Genomic DNA, 21,005 nt, shown 5'->3' with positions numbered 1-21,005 from the left:
TCTTTCCTCTTTACCCTAGGTTGAAATGTTTCTTCTTGCCTATGCAGTACATCATACCATACAAGTTTATCGACTATCGAAGTATAACACTGAGGAATTCATCACATCTTATCCTACGGATCCACCCAAGGACTGGCCTGTGGTGACTCTGATTGCTGAGGATGACAGGCATTATAATATCCCTGTCAGAGTGTGTGAGGAGACAAGTTTGTGATAAAGAGAGAGACTTGTTAGGCTTGTAGTTTGAAATGTGGCTTAGAGTGGTCTAAGAGACATCTTTATCCTCTTTGAGCTGAATTTGACATCTAAAAGGGGTGTCCTAAAGACTAAATATTTGCTATCAGGAATAACATTGTATATAAGCTTTTTTTCCCTTTCCTTTTAAGGCAATAAATTTCAGAGGCCTTCAGAGTAATACACCTGTTGGTGTAAAAATGTGTCTTCAAAAAGGAAAATATTTTATATTGTGCCATCATGGAACTAATTTGGGAGAATCCCAAAGTCAAATCCCTTGTCATGATAAATTGGTAATTTGTTTTTTAAGGAGAGAGTAAATAATTTTATTTTGGTAATGAGTCTTTGAAGTAACCTGTCTATGCAATGTTAGGTGTTGGAAACAAGTCTCTGCCTAGTCTTGTTACATTGCTGGCATTTTCTTCTACATAATACAGAGGGAATAAAATTGGGTTGAAATATTTCTTAAAGGTATTTTGAAACAATCTGTAATAAGAAAGGCAGCATGTTATAAGGAAAGTGTTGATCTCAAAGTCAGAAGACCTAGATTCAAATCTTTCCTTTGACACATATATTAACTGTTTGAAAGAACAAGTCACTAAACATCTCAGCCTCTCCAGGGATCTCTCCAAGACTCTTAAGTTAATGACAAATTGCTGATCTGTATTGTAGAGGGACCTTCATTATTAGCAGTTCTCCACAATGATGATTTCTCAGTTCTGGACCAAAACAAATAAAATCCCCAGCATAGAAGTTCAAGAACTGGATTAAATGGGTATATTAAAAGCATTTTAGAAAGTTATATTAGAGGAGAAAACATCATAGGAATTGTTACTAGGCTATGTAACCTCCTTCTTTGGGGTGACTGTTCATTCAAAGTCTCCTCAAATACATCCATCAGCATTCATTTTTAACTCTGTTCTAGGCACTGTGTCTTTAAGTGGTGATGATACAAAGAAAGGCAAAATACATGGTCCTTGACCTCAGGAAACTTCCATTCTAATTGGGGAGATAATATGAAAAAAAATGTACACGCAAAAGACAGTACAAATGGAAGGTAATCTAAGAAGAAAGATACTTGTTACTTAATTTAGATCTCTAGTGCTGTGTGGCTATAAAAACAAGATAAGGGACAAGTCTCAGCTCTCACTTTCAAACTGTGGGCTTGGGGTAAATCATGACTTTTGATTGGCTAGGTTATTGTAACTTTGGGCTCTCTCTTTGCTGCCACCAAGTAGAAAAAGGGAAGATAGGTTTGGAAGATAGTAAACATATGAGCATAAAGGTCTGTATTCCAAAGCTAAATATAGCCATCTCAGTTTACTTCTCTAAAATAGGGGTTTAGACTAGTTGTCCTCTGAAATCCCTTCCAGCTTTACTTCAGTGACCCCTAGTCAAATCTTTTAACCTCAGTTTTCTCATATTTTAAAAGGAGAATTGAACTAGATGATCTTTCTCAACTTGATTTTGTTACAGCCAGTGGGGACACTCAATGTATCTCATGGAAGCTCCTGCTGACAATATTTTTTTTCCCTTGGAATGAGAAGATAAATCAAATCCAATGTTCAAAGCTAAGAGTTATAATTTTACCTAAGAATAATGTTATATACTACTTTCATGTTAATTTAAAAAATAGAGCAATGTTGTACAGCAATACTTGGTGAAGCTAGGCAAATTTGTGGATTTGCTGATAATATTTAAGCTGATTTAGTGGGAAGCATGACAGACTATCTCAGATTGTGAATGACAACTTATAGTGGTTATTTGTACAGACCTAGAAGGAAGGAGTGAAATTAGAAAAACTATCTGTGGTATCTTGAACTATCTGAGTTGGGGTATTCATCAGAGGAATGAGAGAATCCACTGCGCTTTTATGGCTATGTTGACACAGTCCAAATGAATGTATTGACCCAGTAGTAATGTGATTGGAGGAAAGTTTGGGATTCACTCTTCTCTCATAATTATTTTGTCTATTACTAGATATAGATAAGTACTTTGATTTTGGATGATCCTTTTTAAAGGTGTGGAGGTTGGTTTAAATTTGATATTTAAATAATATATCTAATACTTAACATTTGAGGTTCTTGGTTAAGGAGAGAACTTTAAACATGTTAACTATGCAAACGCTACTATATGACTTTAGTCTGCTTAGATGTTGCCTACTGCAATACAGTCACTGCTTGATTCTCCTACCATGTTTACTTTATAGCTAAGACTCTTTGAATCAAATTCTGTTTCCTAGATAATGCCAACATCTCTCATTGTATTGGACTGAGCTGCAGAGGCTGGGACCAGATCTGTACATTTTTTTCCTCTCACTCGGTATATAATAGGGTTGTGAATGAAAGCCTTATAAGAGTAGTTATAATGAATTCTTGGTTTTGATTCCTTTTTAATGTTTTTATCTTATCCATACAAAAGCATTCTTAATATGCCCCTCTGGCCCAGAAACTCTAATATAATGAATGATATTTGAGGCAGCAAGCATGTAGGACGCTCAGGCCTAAATGTATTTTGGCATACATCCTCTGATAGTTTTTGGTAATGAGGTTGAATATTCTGCACTTCTGTTTTCTCCAAATGATAAACTTCATGTTTGAACTGGAGCCACCAGATTTTAGTACTATAATTGTTTTCTTTATCTTCACCCTTTTCTCCCATGTTTTTATGTATGTGTGAAAAAATCTCAATAATAAATGTAGAAAAACCATTCTTATGTAGATCAAAGATGGGAAATATTCAAAAGGGTAAATCTGTTATGCTCTTCCATATAGTTTTGGCTGGCTACCATCCCAGACACTTGTAAACTTCGTGTGTCACTTCATCCGTTGGGATAAGTGGGAGAGATAAGGAGGAGATGACAGAAGATCCTTGTCAAGAGGGTAATGATTTAAAGGAATACTGAGTAAATCACTTCTTTTCTTATTGAAATTCATTTCCTGAGTTACCCTCTTTCGAGTCATAACCTGTGAGCTGGTCTTTTTTCATTTGGGGAGGAGGGAGAGCAGGTTTTTTGGTAAGTTGAGTAACAATAACAAAATAGAAATTGGATCAAGACCCAGGGATACCCAGAAAGCTTTTTTACTTACAGTGATCACTGTTATGTAAAAGGAACAGATGGTGGGAACTCTTAACACACTGACTCACTACCCCAAAGTTGACTGCACAGATCAGAGGTAATCACATAAGCAATTGAGCTGTTGAAAGAATCTTCTGTGCCTTGCACAATGATGTCATGAACATTTTGTTTCACTGTAAACTACATTTAAATCAATAGCAGCTTGGTGCCTGATATGCCATACTCGACCTTCTCCCCCCCAATCTTATGCTTTTGTGCATTGACTGCTCACTGGTTTCACTCATATAAAAGGGAGATCAGTGCAGCACAAATGGGAGAAAGAAGCTACTGTCACATAGTTTCTTACTTCATGTTATCAATCTCAGGTATCTAGGATACAAAATAATGCTTTGAAGTTCATCCATTGGAAAACCAATATTAGTGTGCATGTAATATCTGCAAATGCTTTTAAAATTTGATTAATCTTTTTTTTCCCCAAAACTGTATGATTGTTGAAACCTTTTTTACGTTCATTTTATGACTGACGTTTTTACATTATGTAGTTATGGGCTTTGGGATCCTTTTAATTCCCGCTTATATAATTTAGCAGGTAAAATCTCAGGCTCCCTGTCTAATAAGAAAACTAACTTTACTGTGGGAATAAACAGTGTTTGTAATCTTATGTGCTGGCTACACTTTTTAAGGGCTTTTTAGTCCCCTTTGCTAAAAAGGTGCTAATTTTTTTTATATAGCAAATGTGTTAGTGTTCCAGTTTTGTACATGTGGATAATATTAGTAAATTTCTGTGTTTCCTCTGCATTTAAAAGCCAAGCATCATCTTTTATTAAACTTATACATACAGTAGTTACACAGATTTGAGTTGTTTTCTCTGGTGCAAAATATTTATATTTTTAATACCAAAAAATAAGGTAATTTGTATACGTATTAGCTTTTTGTTGCCATTTGGAAGCCAAAGATTATTTTGAGAAATGTGAACTATTTAGAAAAATCTTAATTCTGGTTATAAAGAAAAATAAATACTTTTATTTAAATTCTATGTTTAAAAAAAATACTTCAGTAGATCTATTATCTCATCAATGTAGGTATTCCTTTGGATGTAGATTCAGCAACCAATTAAGTAATCAGTTAAAGAATTTGCTTGCCCACTACCATATTCTAGACACTGTAAGTAGTTGGAGACCCAAAAATGAAAACAGTCTCATCTTTGAAGCTTACCTCCTGTATTGCAACACAACCATAACATCTTATCCTGTGTGATTCTTATTCATATCTTCCTGTAAATTTTTCATGAAGGGGTAAAGCCTAAAAGAAAAGTGCCTTGAATTTTATGCTAGTTAAATTATCATTAAAATCCTAAATTATTTTAAATAGTTTACTCTTAAAATACACATTTTCCATAATAGATTAAAAGAATCAGACTAAGATAATGGTGGGATTTATTATAAACATATCCTAAGGAACTGTTTTTCTGTTAACCTTTAGTAAAGTTATAATTCAACTGTTGTTAATGTACCTACCTCATCTACTCAATAATCATTTTTATCCTTTAGCCATTGTGCTTTCTGGAATTTAAAATAATTTCTCTTCTATCAAATATTAATAAATTTTTCTAAATGTCCCTATTTAGACTTCAGAAATTCTGAATTTTCTCCTTATTTTATGAGTCTCTTATCATTTCATCTTTGGAATATTTCCTCTATTTGTTGACTCAGCTCCTTTTCTTGGTGTTAAAAAGCAAAGGAAGTCATTTAGTCTGAGTTCTTGGTGTTTTAAATAAAATGAAATTAGAAGATGGCATGTTTAATATGGCATAGTGGCGAGATTCCTGGATTTGGTATCATGACCTTGGTTTGAATCCTACTCCTTCTGTATACTATCTATGTTAATTTGGTTAATCCTTTTTGTTTTCTTGGGCCTTACTTTTCTCATCTGTAAAAAGGATGGCCAGATCCCTAATATTTTTGCTAGTGCTGAGTATGATCTGGTATTTAAATTAAAAAAATTTTTTTTCATGAAATAAAATAACTTTCTATCAGCCATTAGCACAGTGTCTTACATGTAAGTATTTAATAAATCCTTGTTGATTGAATAGTGTGGTGTGGTAGGACTTATATAGTGCTTTCTTAGTTATGAAAGATCTTAAGTAGTTTTTCTTTTTTCTTTAATATTTTTCTTTTCCTCAGTTAAATGTCAGACAATTTTTTACATTTGACTTGAAAACTTTAAAAGCAGATTCTCTGCTTTTCTCCCCATCCTCCCTAACTGAGAAGGTACATGTGAAGGTAGGAAAAACTCGTGTTGAGAAAGAAACAAATATCTTTTCCTTAAATCCCCCTCAAGAATAATAAATTAAAAGATAAAAAAATATGCTTCAGGCTGCATTTAGACACAATCAGTTCTTTCTCTGGCCATGGATAGAATCTTTCATTATAAGTCCTTCAGAGTAGTCTTGGATCATTGTATTGCTGAGAACAGCAAAGTCATTCACAGCTGATCATCCTAGAATGTTGGTATTACTTTGTACATAGTACATTTCACTTTGAGTTCATGGAAGATTTTCCAGGTTTTTCTGAGAGCATCTTGCTCATCATTTCTCATATAACAGTAATACTCCATTGTAATCACATAACACAATTTATTCAGGTATTCCCCAATTGTTGGACATCCCCTCAATTTCCAGTTCTTTGCCCTGAGAAAAGAGCTGCAATAAATATTTTTTTAACCTACAGATCCTTTTTCCTTTTTTTTTTTTTTTTTAAATCTCTTGGAATTCATGCTAATTAAGTGTTTTTTTTTTTAAATTTGATATTAAAGTCTACTTGGATAAGATAGTAGAGCACAAATGACAGATTTTACAAATTTTTGACTATCAGTCAGCCTAACAAAGAAGAGAGACTCATCGACTAGAAGGTTGGCTCACCAGCTGATAACTTTTTATTTTTGTCTTTTTTCTTGTCCATAGAAATTCATGACTTACATTCAGGAAGGGCTTCAATCTGTGTTGACAACTGTAGTATCTGTACTGGTAAAGCACAAGATTTTGAAATACTGATATGAAAGTTCCAAATATTTCATGTTTAAATAGCAATATTTCAAGAAACTTGGTAATATTTTGCTAGTGGATAAAAACATTTAAACTAGAATTATAGTTAACAAATTCTAGTTAGTTTAGTGTAACTGCCAGGAGGGTTCTCCTGGCAGTTACAGTTTAGGACTATGGTTTCTTAGTGAATATATAAGATGTATATTTTTTGCCTGAATAGTGGTATTTTAGTGAGACTTCTGTTACAGTCTTGAATATAAAATAATCAAGTGGTTCTAACACCAGCTATTCTCTCCCTGGATATAATAACTTACCTTTATTTATGTGGCACATTTCAGTTTGCCATGCGCTTTCTTCCTTGAGGATAGGGATACTGATATTAGCCCTCATTTTTCTTTTTTTCCTTAAAATTTTTTTAATAATAGCTTTTTGATTTTAGAATGCATGCAAAGATAGTTTTCTTTTTTTTTTTCCTTTTTTTTCCCTTGAGATTGGGATTAAGTGACTTGCCCAGGGTCATACAGCTAGGAAGTGTTAAGTGTCTGAGACCAGATTTGAACTCTGGTCCTCCTGAATTCAAGGCTGGTGCTCTATCCACTGTGCCACCTAGCTGCCCCGGCAAAGATAGTTTTCAACATTCACCCTTGCAAAACCCTGTGTTCCAGGATTTTCTCACTCCCTTCCTCCCAACTCTCTCCCCCAGACAGCAAGTAATCCAATGTAGGTTAAACATGTGCAATTTTAAATATATTTCCCAATTAAGATGAGGGCTCCACCCCAGAGAGGGCCCAACTGCCAGTGCTAGGCTTGTCCCCTTCTATCTGGCCAAATTGTACCAGCCCAGATTGGCATGGGATCATGCCCTTTCCTAGGGGGACACACCAGCCTGCCTTTTTTTTTTTTTTTTTTTTTCTCTTTTGACCCAGATTTTATTTTGGCCTGAATCACCTCCTTGTTGAAAAGAGCCACATCCATCAGAATTGATCATCATATAATCTTGTTACCATGTACAATCAGCATCAGTTCATGTAAGTCTCTCCAGACTCTCTCAAATCCTCCTCCTCATCGTTTCTTATAGAGCAATAATATTCCATAACATCCATATACCACAATTTATTTAGCCATTCTCCAATTGATGGGCATCCACTCAGTTTCCAGTTTCTGCCCACTACAAAGAGGGCTGCCACAAACATTTTTGCACATACATATCCATTTCCCTTCTTTAAGATCTCTTTGGGGTACAGACTCAGTAGTAACATTGCTGGATCAAAGGTTATGTATAGTTTGATAGTCCTTTGAGGGTAGTTTCAAATTGCTTCAGAATGGGTGGATCTATTCACAACTCCACCAACAATGTATCAGTGTCCCAGTATTCCCACATCCCCTCCAACATTCATCATTATCTTTTCCTGTCATCTTAAGACAATCTGAGAGGTGTGTAGTGGTACCTCATTTTTCAAATGAGAAAACATTGAAGCTCACAATGGTAGGGCACAAGATCAGGACAAATCATGCACTATTTCTACCACAATTGGGGCTGGACTGTCATGTTTCTACAACCTGAGAGACCTGCATATTGGGGTTCATAATTCAGAATGACCCTGATTATGAGCCTTCTTGTAGTAGGTCCAGGGCAACTTTGTATCCAGGAAGAGAGTGGGAAGGTAGCCCATTGTTTCCAAAGTCTCTTTGTTAAAACTCTTCTACTTTAGAGATGTTTCTTGAGGGTACAGAGTGGCCTGTTTTGCTTTGGTTTAGTTTGGTTTTGCCATTTTGTTTTTAAGTAACTTATGGCCTTGTTTGAATTAGTCTTATTAAATGTGAAATTGAATTGACTAGGACTGATAAGCTGGAAAAGACCTTGAAAGTGTATTAAATCCATGCCCTTAAGTGAGAAAACAGTTTAGGGAAGTAAAGCCCAAGTGTATACAGTTAAGTGTGGTATTCCATTCTTTTGTACACATAACTCTTCTTTTGGACAGGATTTCACATATAATTTCTTGTAAAAGGTGAGATTTTAGATTGGACTAAAAGGAAAGTAGGAGACAGAAATAAGAAGGTAGAGAATTCCAGGCACAAGGGAAAGTCCAAGAAAGTGTCCATAATTTGAAAATGGGTTGTCTTGTTCAAGGAACAGCCAAAAAAAAAAAGCCAGTATTGTTGAATGGATGGTAGAAATCACTGGGGTAAGGTGTAAGCAGACAGATTTGAACTGATTGGGTAACAAATCAATTAGCAAATATTAAGTGTGCAACAAGGTGACACAGTGTATGGAGTGCTGGGCCTAGAGTCAGGAAGATCATATTCTTGAGTTCAAATCTGATATTTCTTGTTGCTGGAATTTGTTGATAAGATATAGAAATGCTGATTATTTATGTGGGTTTATTTTATATCCTGCAACTGTGCTAAAGTTCTTGATTTTTCTAGTAATTTTTAGTTGATTCTCTTAAGTATACTATTATATCATCTGCAAAGAATAATAATTTTTTTCTTCATTACATACTCCAATTCCTTCAATCTCTTTTTCTTCTCATAGTCACAAAGCTAACATTTCTAATACAATATTGAAGAATAATGATGATAATAGACAACCTTATTTCACTTTTGATTTTATTGGAAGCACTTCTAATTTATTCCTATTATATATGCTTGGTGATGATTTTAGATAGATGCTACCTATCATTTTAAGGAAAATTCCATTTATTCCTATGCTCTTGTGTTTTTAATAGGAATGGGTGTTGTACTTTGTCAAATATTCTTTCTATATCTTGAGATAATCTTGTGGTTTCTGTTAGTCTGGTAATTAATATAGTCAATTATACTAATAGTTTTCCTGATATTGAATCAGTCCTGCATTCCTGATGTAAATCCTACTTTGTCATACTGTATTATCCTGGTGATAAGTTGTTGTAATCTCTTTGCTAATATTTTAATTAAGATGTTTTTGCATTGGTATTCATTAAGAAAATTGGTCTATAATTTTCTTGCTCTGTTTTGGCCCTTCTGTGTCATAAAAGACATTTGGTAGGACTCCTTTTCTCCCTCTTTTTCCAAATAGTTTGCATAGAATAGGAATTAATTGTTCTTTAAATGTTTGGTAGAATTCACTTATAAATCCACCTGGCCCTGTAGATTTTTTCTCAGTGAGTTCATTAATAGCTTGTTCAATTTCTTTTTTCTAAAATTGAACTATTTAAGTAAATTTATTTCCTCATCTGTTAATCTGGGCAATGTATATTTTTAAAAATCTATTCCTTCATTTCACTTAGATTGTCATTGGCATACAAATGGGCAAAATAGCTCCTAATTATTGCTTTAATTTCCTTTTCATTGGTGGTAAGTTCCTTTTCATTTTTGATACTGGTAATTTGGTTTTCTTCTTTCCTTTTTCTAATCAAATTAACCAAAGGTTTATCTATTTTGTTGTTTTTTTTTCAAACCAACAGAGCAAATCTTAGTTTTATTCATTAGTTTAAGTTTTCTTCTTTTCAGTTTTATTAATCTATCTTTTTATTTTCAGAATTTCAAATTTGATTTTGGGGATTTTAAAATTGTTCTTATTCTAGCTTTTTTAGTTGCATGCCCAATTGATTGATCTTCTCTTTTTCTATTTTTCTCTATTTTTCTATAAGCATCTAGAGATAGAAAATTTCCCCCAAGAACTATTTTGGCTGCATCCCTTAAATCATAGTATATTATATCATTGTTATTCTCTTGGATTAAATTATTGATTGTTGCTATGATTTGTTGATTGACTCATTCATTCTATAGGATCAGATTATTTAGTTTCCAATTAATTTTGGTCTATTTTTCTATGATCCTTTATTAAATGTCATTTTTATTGCATAATTATCTGAAAAGGATGCATTTACCATTTCTGCCTTTCTGCATTTGATTGTGGGGTTTTTATGTTCTAACATATGGTCAGTTTTTGTGTAGGTTCCATGTGCTGCTGAGAAAAAAGTATATTCTTTTCTGTCCCCATTCAATTTTCTCCAAAAGTCTATTATATTTAACTTTTCTAACATTCTATTTAGCTCTTTAACATCTTTTTTGTTTATTTTGTGGTTAAATTTATCCAGTTCTGATAGAGGGAGTTTGAGATTCCCCCATAGTATAGTTTTGCTGACTATTTCTTCTTGAAGCTCTTTTAACTTTTCCTCTAGAAATTTGAATGCTATATCACTTGGTGCATATATGTTTGGTATTGATATTACTTCATTATCTATGGAACCCTTTAGCAAGTGTTTCCCTTCCTTATCTTTTTAAATTAGATCTATTTTTGCTTTTGCTTGATCTAAGTTCAGGATCACTACCTCTTCTTTTTTTTTTTTTTTACTTCAGCTGAAGCATAATAGATTCTGCTCCAGCCTTTTACCTTTACTCTGTAGGTATCGCTCTGCTTCAATGTGTTTCTTGTAAACAACATATTGTAGGATTCTGGTTTTTAATTCACTCTGCTATCTACTTCCATTTTATGGGATATTTCATTTTCTTCATATTCACTTTTAAAATTAAAAATTCTGTATTTCCCGCCATTTTATTTTCCCCAAGTTATACTTTTCTCTTTCTTTTCCCCCTTTCCCTTCTCACCACTGTTTTACTTCTGACCACCATCGGCCTTAATGTGTCCCTTTTTTTAGCGCCTCCCCCCTTTCTTATCCCTTTCTTTTCTTTCTGTCTTCCCTTTTATTAATCTCCCTCTTTCTTTCCCCCTTTTCCTTCCTATTTCCCTATAGAGTAAGACAAGTTACTATACCAAACTAAGTATTTATGAACTTTCCACTTTGTGCCAAATCTGATTAGATTTAAGGTTCAAACAATGCTCATCACCCTCACTTCTTTCCCTCAATTATAATAGGTCTTTTTTTCCCTCTTCATGGGATGTAATTTACCCATTTTACCTCTCCTTTCTTCTTCTTGCGGTACAATCCCTTTCCACCTCTAGTGTTTTTTTGTATATCATCATGTCAAAGTCAACTGGTACCTCTAAGTAATTAACTAACAAAGATACAGTTCTCAAGTGTTACACATATCATCTTCCCATATAGAGAAGTAAATATTTTAACCTTTAAAAAAGTCTTTTTTCCTCTCTTTTTACCTGCTTATGCTTCTCTTGAGTTCTGTATTTGAAGATCAAACTTTATATTCAGCTCTGGCCTTTTCATCAAAAATAATTGAAAATCCCCTATTTCATTGAATGTCAACTTTCTCCCATGAAAGATAATGATTAATTTTGCTGGGTAGTTAATTCTTGGCTGCAGTCCAAGTTCTTTTGCTCTTCAGAATATCATATTCCAGGCCCTTTGATCCTTGAAAGTGGAAGTTACTAGGTCCTGGGTAATTCTGATTGTGTCTCGTTCATATTTGAATTGTTTCTTTCTGACTGCTTGCAGCATTTTCTATGTGATCTGATAATTTTGGAATTTAGCTTCAATATTCCTTGGAATTTTCATTCTGGAATCTCTTTTCAGGGGGATGACCAACACTTAAAACCCTATACCAAAATAGGGTCAAAATGGGTTCATGATTTAGACATAAAAAGTGATACTATAAGCAGATCAGAAGAGCAAAGGATAGTCTACTTTTCAGATCTGTGGAGTAGGAAAGAATTTGTGGCCAAAGAAGAACTAGAGTACATTATGATAGTCAAAATGGATAATTTTGATTATATTAAGTTAAAAAGGTTTTGTACAAACAAAACCAATGCAGACAAGATTAATAGGGAAGCAGAAAACTGAGAAAAAACTTTTATATCCAAGGGGTCTGATAAAGGCCTCATTTCTTAAAATTATAGAGTTGACTCAAATTTATAAGAATACAAGCTATGCTGCAACTGCTATGAAAACACAATTTTCAGATAAAGAATTGAAGCTATTTCTAATATGAAAAAATGCTCTTAATCTCTATTGATCAGAGAAATGCAAATTAATTAAATCCACTCTACCCCTCTCAGATTGGCTAAGACGACAGGAAAAGGTGAATATGAATGTTGGAGGATTTGTGGGAAAACTGGGAAAGTAATACATTGTTGGTGAAATTGTGAACTGATGCAACTATTCTGAAAAGTAATATGGAACTGCACCCTGTATTGTGTGTGCCTTTTAGAGCCCCCAAGTTGAGGTGACAAAATGTACCATTGCTTTCTAGAGCCTCCACACTTGGTTGCCAAATATACCATCCAGACTAGCTTTCTGGAGAAATTCGGGACTAGCTCAAGTCTTTTGTCTTAGTGGAGGTGTGAAGAAGGCAGGAGATCCACCAGGGTGGTCAAAGATGGAGTCCATTTATTTCAAGTCCTCTCAGCCCTTAAATACCTTAGTATTATTATATAACTACAGCACACTGAATATGTGCCAACTGTATAACCATTATATCACTACATCATACTGTACAAGTGTTAACTATAAACACCCTGCTATTGATGTGTAAATACCTCTCTTTACTGTAAGGATCCCTTGCTTCAAGTAGAACACAGGTATTCACGCCCTCCTTGGCTTCCCAGGAAGGATGAGAGGCACCAGAGGGAAGTGGGGAGCCAAACCAGACATTGTCAGCAGGTTCCCTCTGGGCTGAAGGCTCTTTTAACCCATTATATTCAGTTAGTTCTCCCACTAACTTCCACCTTTTTGGCTCTGCTTCCTTAAAAAGCCAAGCATGTTTCATACCCTTCTGAACACCTGAGAATTCATTCATCTGCTTCTGAGTTACTAACAAACCTTACTTCTCTGTTAACCTAAGTTCTTTTTATACTTCCCTTGGGAGGGAGGCTCATTTCTTATGATCTGCCTCATTTTGGCTGAAAAACAAAAGTAACTAGTTTAACCCTCACTTAATCTTCCCCCTTGCCTATTTTTATATTTATCCTACTCCAGTCATGGGGACTTCTCCACGGAACTTATTATCATGCCAGATGAGCTGCTGAGCCTCGTGTCTTGGTTCTCATGTTGGGTGCCAAAATGTAGTGTACTTTCTAGAGCCCCCACTTTGGGGTACCAGAATGTACTATGCTTTCCACAGCCCCCACACTGGGGTGTCAAAATATAGCATCCAGACTAGCTCTCTGGAGGATCTCAGGACCAGCCCGAGTCCTTGCTCTTAGTGGAGGAATGAAGAAGGCAGGAGATCCACAAAGATGGTCAAAGATAGAGTCCATTTATTTCAAGTCCTCTCAGCCCTTAAATACTTTAGTAGGATTACATCACTATAGCACTCTGAGCAGTCCCAACTGTAGAACCATTATATCACCACATCACATTGTGCAAGTGCTAACTATAAACACCCTGCTATTGATATGTAAATGCTTCTCTTTACTGTAAGGATCCCTTGTTTCAAGTAGAACACAGGTGGTCATGCCCTCCCTGACTTCTCAGGAAAGGTGAGATCCCTTAGAGGAGATGGGGAGCCAAACCAGACATTGTCAGCAGGTTCTCTCTGGGCTGAAGGGTCTTATACCTCACCCAGAGCTCCCCCACTATCTGCCACCCTCTACAACGCCCAAAAGGGTACCAAACTGTGTATACCATTTGGTCCATCAGTGTCTCTACTGGGCCTATATCCCAAGAGATCTTAAAGGAGGGAAAGCGACCCACATGTGCAAAAATGTTTTCTAGCAGCCTTTTTGGTAATGGCAAGAAACTGAAAACTGAGTGGATACCCATCAGTTGGAGAATGGCTGAATAAATTATGGTATATGAATGTTATGGAATATTATTATTCTATAAGAAACAATCAGCAAGGTGATTTCAGAGAGGCCTGGAGATACTTACATGAAGTGAGTAGAACCAAGTAACAAGATTATGTGAACATCAGCTCTGATGGACGTGACTCAACAACACTAAGATGATTCAGGCCAATTCCAATAGTCTTGTGGTGGAGAGAGCCATCTGCTTCAGAAAAAAGACCATGCAGACTGAATATGGGTCACAACATAGTATTTTCATCTTTTTTGTTGTTTGCTCGCATTTTTTCCCTAATTTTTTTTTTCCTTTTTGATCTGGTTTTTCTTGTGCAGTATGATAATTGTGGAAGTATGTATGAAAGAAATTACACATATTTAACATATTAATTACTTGCCATTTAGAGGAGAGGGTGGGAGGAAGGGAGGGAATAAATTTGGAACATTTTTGGTTTTGCAAGGATGAATGTTGAAAACTATCTTAGCATATATTTTGAAAAATAAAAAGCTATTATCAAAAATAATGGAGTTGTTTTGTTCATTGGATTTTTTTTTCCAATTTTGACAATTCTGTTTTTTAAGGATTTGTTCTCATTTTCCATTTCATGAATTCTATTTTCCATGGAGTTGTTTTCTTTTGCTATTTCAACATTTTTTTTAAGTTGTTTTCTTCAATTTCTATTCCCTTTCCCTTTTCCAGAGCTCTCATTTCCTTTCCCCAGTTTTCTTCTAATTCTCTTTTAAGTTACTTATTGAATTCTCCTAAGAGAGCCTTTTGAGTTGGAGATCAGTTCATATTCCCCTTCAAATATTCATCTGGAGACATTTTGCTTCTAGTGTCTCAGGTTCTGTTCTTCTGTCTTCATAATAGCTCTCTGTAGCCAAAGCTCTTTTTGCTTTTTTGCTCATTTTTAAAGGTTGACTTCTATTCCTAGGGCACAGAGGAGATTGTTCCTAGCTTCCTCTATAAGAGGAAGTCCTATCCTACAGGGTGACAGGGGCTTCTCACTGCCTTGGGCAGGTAGTGCTGTAGGCTTTCCCCCTTGCTGGGTGGGCTTGGCCAAGCAAACAAATGCTAGGATTTAGAGGTTCACCATTTGCCTTTTGTCATTGTGTTAAGATCTCACAGCTAGTCTGCTGATCCATTGGCCTTCTGAACTCAGGCAGAGTAGTTAATACTGCTGTATTTTTACTATTTCCCCATGCAGGGCCTCTCCACTCTGGGCTTCCCTGTGCCGAGCCTGTGCTGAGCTGCATCTGTCCCCCTCCCCAATTGATACAGACCTTTGCTGAAGTCCTTCCAAATTATCTTATGCTGGAAATTTGTTACACTCCAAATATTTGTGCGTTCTATCACTGCAAAATCTGTTCAGAGGCTTGATCTAGTGTTGATTCTGAGGGAATCCAGGAAGTGCACAGGCAAAGAGGCCTGTCTACTCTCTGCCATCTTGGCTCCCATCTGGCTTTCTTTATAAGCAGAAATGGAGATTGGAAAGAAGACCCAGGAGAAAGACTGTAGAAAAAAAGTTGGAAATAAACATGGAATGGGAAACAGTCAACAAGTCACAAAAGACAAGAAGCAATTAAAAACTGACTAAAGTAGTTAAAGAAGCCAAGAGATAGCGAGAAGCTGGAAAGAAATATTAGAGACTGAGGCAGATATTGGAGGGGGGGGAGAGAAAGAAATACTCTTAAAACGGTGGGAACTTAATAAATGTTAGATTAATTAATTACTCATGTAGCAGGCAAACCAGAGAGCACAGTGAAAGGAATGAGTAGATTTAGAATGTGAAACTATGTATGTGATGGTATTGAGTAGAAGAGAATGGGAATAAAACTGATAAATAGAAACCCATATAATATGGTTTTATATGTATATAGATATTTATATACACATACATTTATATGTGTGTGTATACACACATACACATATATCTGTTTTTAATGCTGGCCTTTAGTGTGGGGTAGAGAGGGGAAAGAAAAAAGTACAGAGAAGAAAACAAAAGAAATCTCAAAATGAAATGCAGAAAAAAAACCCATGTAATAAAACTATTGTTCTCAAATATCTTTGAGAACAATGTAGTTTTGTTACATGTTTTTTTCAAAAAAGTAAATGTTGTGAAATGGAGATTCTTGATTTCATATTGAATCCTCTTTTGTATTCTGTGTGTATGGATTTTTCTTTTTTCTTTTTGCATTTGAGTTAGAAATAAATGAAGCATTGGGGAAAAAAGAAAAAATAGATGTAGGGCTTTAATATGAAAATAAGAAAGAAAAGCATCTGGTGAGATAGAAGACTATCTTGATTGAAGGGTAGAAGAAGAAAGTTTAAAAAAGGGAAGAATAGGAAAAGAAAGGGGGAAAAGGACTTGGAAATAGTGAACTAGCAAAAAGCTTTCCAATTAGAGGAATAAGGAGATGATCATGCTTTAAAGACTGGGATGATGGGAATGGGAATATACATGTGTCAGCAAGAGATGATCCATCCATAGGATGAGAGAGAGAAGAGACACAATGTTTATTGTTGTTTGTTTGTTTTTGGACTCTGCTGAGGAATACTGAAGCAGCTATTTGTCAGCTTGGTAAGGACAAAAAAGAGATCTGTTATCTTTCTGAGGCATGTTCCCAGCAAATGACAGAGATCTTCCCAAGACCTGTCAAAACCAGATGACTTCTGCCCACTTCTGGCAATGTATAATGCTATAAATGAAACTGCCACAAGGAACCTAGAATGTATTGCCAAAGATTGTAAAATCTTGAGTTAGAAACTGAAGACCGCAAGAATCCAGGTGGTGTTTTCATTGATTGAGGACAAAAGCCTCAGAAGAGAACAGAAAATTTGCAATGTGAATTGTTGGTTAAGTAGATGGCAGAAAGAGAAATACAAATATCAAAAAAATTGACAAAGTTGACAAAAATAGTTAAGGCACAAAAATGAACATTTTTTTGATAGAACTAGGAATCAATTTTAAAGATTTTGAAAAGGAAGTTAGAGCCAAGATGTTTAAAATGGTTAGGAAACCTGTATGGCTAAGCTCTCCATAAAATCTCTCCAAACAAATGTAGAAAATATACCTGATCAGATCCTGATTGGGAAATACAGTAAAGATCACAATATGTCCTTTCTCTAGCTTAGCTCAGCATAGCAAGACACAAATCTATACTGAGGTGTAACGTGCTGTTGTCTCCAGAAGCTGCTGATCGCTATCTGGGAGGAGATCTGCTGTGTCAACTCAAATCTCTCGGACAGATTCTTCTTCCTGTAGAGAACTGTTGTCTCCAGACAGTTGCCGTTAACTGTCGTCCAGAGATATGACTTCCCTTCCTGCAGAGAGCCACATCAAGCCTGGTCTAAAGCAGAGACTGACTTTTTTCCTCCCAAGCTGCCCTCTTTATCCTCCCAGAGAATGGGCTTCTGGGAAGAACCACTTCAACCAATGAGCTTGCTCCTCCCAAGCACGCAATCTCTTCCCCAGGAATTCACAAGTCAAACTCCCAGGAAAGGCCGGAACTAGAAAATTGTCAAGTAACGACTTAGCACTTAGTAAGAACCTAATATCTCATTATCTCATTAGCACTTAGTAAGAACCTAACACTGAGGAGCCACCAGACCCTTGATGGGCACTAGCAGGAACAGGTGGCAACTGGCCAGCTTCAAGTTATAATAAACTCAAGGAAAAGTGAGAGGGGAACCTCTGCACAAATGGCATTACTGAGTAGGGAGGCTTTGGGTTATCAACAAAGGAATAAGTCCAAAAGCCAGTAGTAGCGATAGCATTGATGTGACTCAGACCCCCAAGCACAAGGTTCCCTCTATACTTCATCAGTAGCATCTTCTAACATGAAGCCTTTAGAATTGTCATGAATCATTGATTACATTGCTGAGAAGAACTAAATCAATCATAATTGTTGTTGTTGTGTACAATGTTCTCCTGGTTCTTCCTACTTCACTTTGCATGAGTTCATGTCAGTCTTTCCAGATTTTCCTGAAATTTGACTCCTTGTCATTTCTTATAGTACAATAGAATTCCATTACATTAATATGCCACTTGTTCAGCCATTCCTTAATTGATGGGCATCCTCTCAATTTCCAATCTTTGCTACCACAACAAGAGCTGCTATCAATATTTTTGTATGTGTCAATCCTAAAACCCTTTTAATGATTTCTTGGAGATATAGTTGGCATTGTTGGTTCAAAGGTCATAGTGATCTTAAGAAAAGATATAAGTAGAAGAGAAAAGAAGGTTGAGGGAAATTATCATATAATTAGAGTGTACAAATTAACATCTACTTAAATAAGGAGGGGAAAAGTAAAGGAAAACAACTGACACTTGAACTTTTCTCTCATCTGAATTTATCAAAAGAAGGGATGGACAGAGAAATATATTTCATTCAGCAGGGAAATCAGATGGAAAGGGGAGAATGGAGAAAGAAATTTAAAAGAGGGTAGATTAAGGGAAGGCTTAATCCTAAACAAAACACACTTTAAAGATGCAGAAAATATTGTGGTTCTTTGAAGTGGCAAAGAATGGGAATCTAAAGGAATGTCTATCAATTGGGGAATAGATGGATAAGTTATGGCATATCAAATGAGGTAAAATACTATTATTCTGATCTCTTAACACCATAATGATCTAATCACAATTCCAGAGGACCAATAATAAAACATGTTACCTACCTCATGACAGAGTTTAGACTCAGAATGAAAAATGAGAAAAAAAAATTTCAACATGATCAATGTAAAAATTTGTTTTAATTGATGGTAATGTTTGCATTGTTTTTTTGTTCTTGTGTTCTCAATTTGGGAGGACTGGGGTGGAGTATGAAAAGATAGACTTTGGATTATTAAAACAATATTTTTTAATTAAAAAAGACAAAATTCTGAAAAGCAGTTTGTAATTATGTTAACAAAAGGTCACTAAGATTAACTTTTGATGCAAAGATACACACATATATGTCTCATGAAAGTTGAGAGTAGAAAAATCCCATATATATCCCAAAGAACTAAGGACAAAGTAAGTACAAGTTAATTGGGCAGTGGATGAATAAAATGTGGTATCCAAATGTAAAAGAATGTTATGCACCTTAAGGAGTGACAAAAATTAAGAATTAAGAGAAATAAGAAAATAAGTGTGTATGTTTATGTGGTGTTTTTCTGGTTCTGTTTATTCCATAATGCAGAGTGAAATAGCAGAAATATATACGTAGTGAATGTAAAAATACACATAGATAGAAAAACAAAAACAAAATGGAATGTTGTATAACTATACTGACCTGGAGAAGCACTGAGAAATTATATCTCCAAACTTCAAGGTATGGAGGACAATGGATATGGAATATTGCAGTCAGATGTGATTGGTATGTTGGTGCATTCAGCTGAACTGATTGTTTTTAAGAGGCTGATCATCCAACTGGAGATCATTAAGTGGAAATGTCATCCCTTTATATTTGTGGATAATGATGCCTAACACCTTTGAGTAAGTATTAATCTTATTTAGGAATCTTTGCAATATTCGGGGTCTTGATATGATCAGCATAATGTCATTGTCATTATAAACAGAAGTATCAGAGAAACTCACCATCTGCAGGAAATTATGCATATGCACTGGGCTGAATTTACATTTATTGCTATTTTCATTTTTTAAAAGCCTCATATTTGAGTTAAAATCAACTCAATAAGCACAAAGCAGAGAAGGTGTAGCTAGATTTCAGTTTTTCAGAAAAAAAATCTGGGAGTTTGAGTGAACTAAAGGCATCATAGAAATCAGCAGAGTGGTATAAGAGCCGAAATACTCTATGTGAATATCTACTTCATTAAAAGGAAAATAAGTCTAGATAGAGAAGATAGTACTGGTCTGTTGTGCTCTGGAATACTGCATTCAAGTGTGGATACTATGGTGTGTCCAGAGCAGATCATCAAGCTATGCCTTTTTTTGTATATCATGAAAGCTGAGAATGTTGTTCTTGTTTTTAAATGTATTATAAAAAATGGACTGGGGTAAATAGGTGGTAGAGTGGTTAGAATGTCTCGAGTGAAAAAAACTCATATTCCTGAGTTCAAATCTGGCCTCAGACACTTATTAGCTGTGTGACCCTGAGCACATCACTTAACACTGTTTTTTCTTAATTCTTCATGTGGAAAATGAACTGGAGTAGGAAATGGCCAAATATTCTAACATCTCTACAAAGTAAACCCCAAATGGGGACACCAAGAGTTGGATATCGCTGAATAACAAAAATCTTGAACTAAATTGGGTTTCAGGCCCTATGTACTATATAGACAAAACCTTTGCATTCTTAGAAAACAATTAGAATATATGTTTGGGTGTTGGATCCCTTTTTTAAAAAGTAGCTTTGTATGGTTTCTTGTTCAGTTAGGAGCTCATATTTTTAAAAAAAGATATTTATGATGACATTTAATTTATAGATATTATGGAATCTATTCCTCCTCCATGTAACGGGAGAAATTTCTCTACTTTTCTAATGTTGTTCTAATTAATTATATCCATGTTAGCCAATCCAATAAGCTTTAAGCATCTGATTAGTATAAGGACCAATCGGACAGCTAGGTGGCTCAGTGGATACAGTACCAGCCCTGAATTCAGGAGGACTCGAGTTCAAATCTGGTTTCAGACACTTAACACTTCCTAGCTGTGTGACCCTGGGCAAGTCACTTAACCCCAGCCTCAAAAAAAAAAAAAAAAAAAAAAAAGTATAAAGTACCAATCTAGGAATTAAAAAAAGGCAACAGTGGAAAACAGTACCTGATCTCAAGAATCTTACATTCTACTGAGATGTTATAAACATGCAAAATTTCTAGTAATGGAGACACTTACTAGACAATCTGTTTCATTTCAATATCTGACAGCTCTAATCTTAGAGGCAATGGTTCTTAATCTTTTTTGTGTGTCTTGGTTTTTTAAGGCAATCTGATGAATCTCAGATTCACCATTATTAATTTAAATTAATAA

General features: G+C 35.2%; 1 protein-coding gene across 2 annotated transcripts in view; it reads left to right on the top strand.

Annotated features, from left to right (window-relative positions):
- OTULIN (OTU deubiquitinase with linear linkage specificity) overlaps positions 1 to 14,555 on the top strand; it is a 66,408-nt gene extending 51,853 nt beyond the window's left edge. For both annotated transcript variants that reach the window (XM_074279110.1, XM_074279111.1), the window contains exon 7: positions 20 to 14,555. In XM_074279110.1, coding sequence (XP_074135211.1) covers positions 20 to 214 — 195 coding nt within the window. In that variant the 3' untranslated portion in view covers positions 215 to 14,555. The remainder of the gene's footprint in view (positions 1 to 19) is intronic.
- Positions 14,556 to 21,005: the final 6,450 nt, after the last annotated feature.

The sequence above is a fragment of the Sminthopsis crassicaudata genome, chromosome 1 (assembly GCF_048593235.1).
Source record: "Sminthopsis crassicaudata isolate SCR6 chromosome 1, ASM4859323v1, whole genome shotgun sequence".
In the NCBI taxonomy this organism is placed as follows: domain Eukaryota; kingdom Metazoa; phylum Chordata; class Mammalia; order Dasyuromorphia; family Dasyuridae; genus Sminthopsis; species Sminthopsis crassicaudata.
The sequence above is the reverse complement of the archived record's forward strand: the minus strand, read 5'-3'. Positions and strand labels throughout refer to the sequence as shown.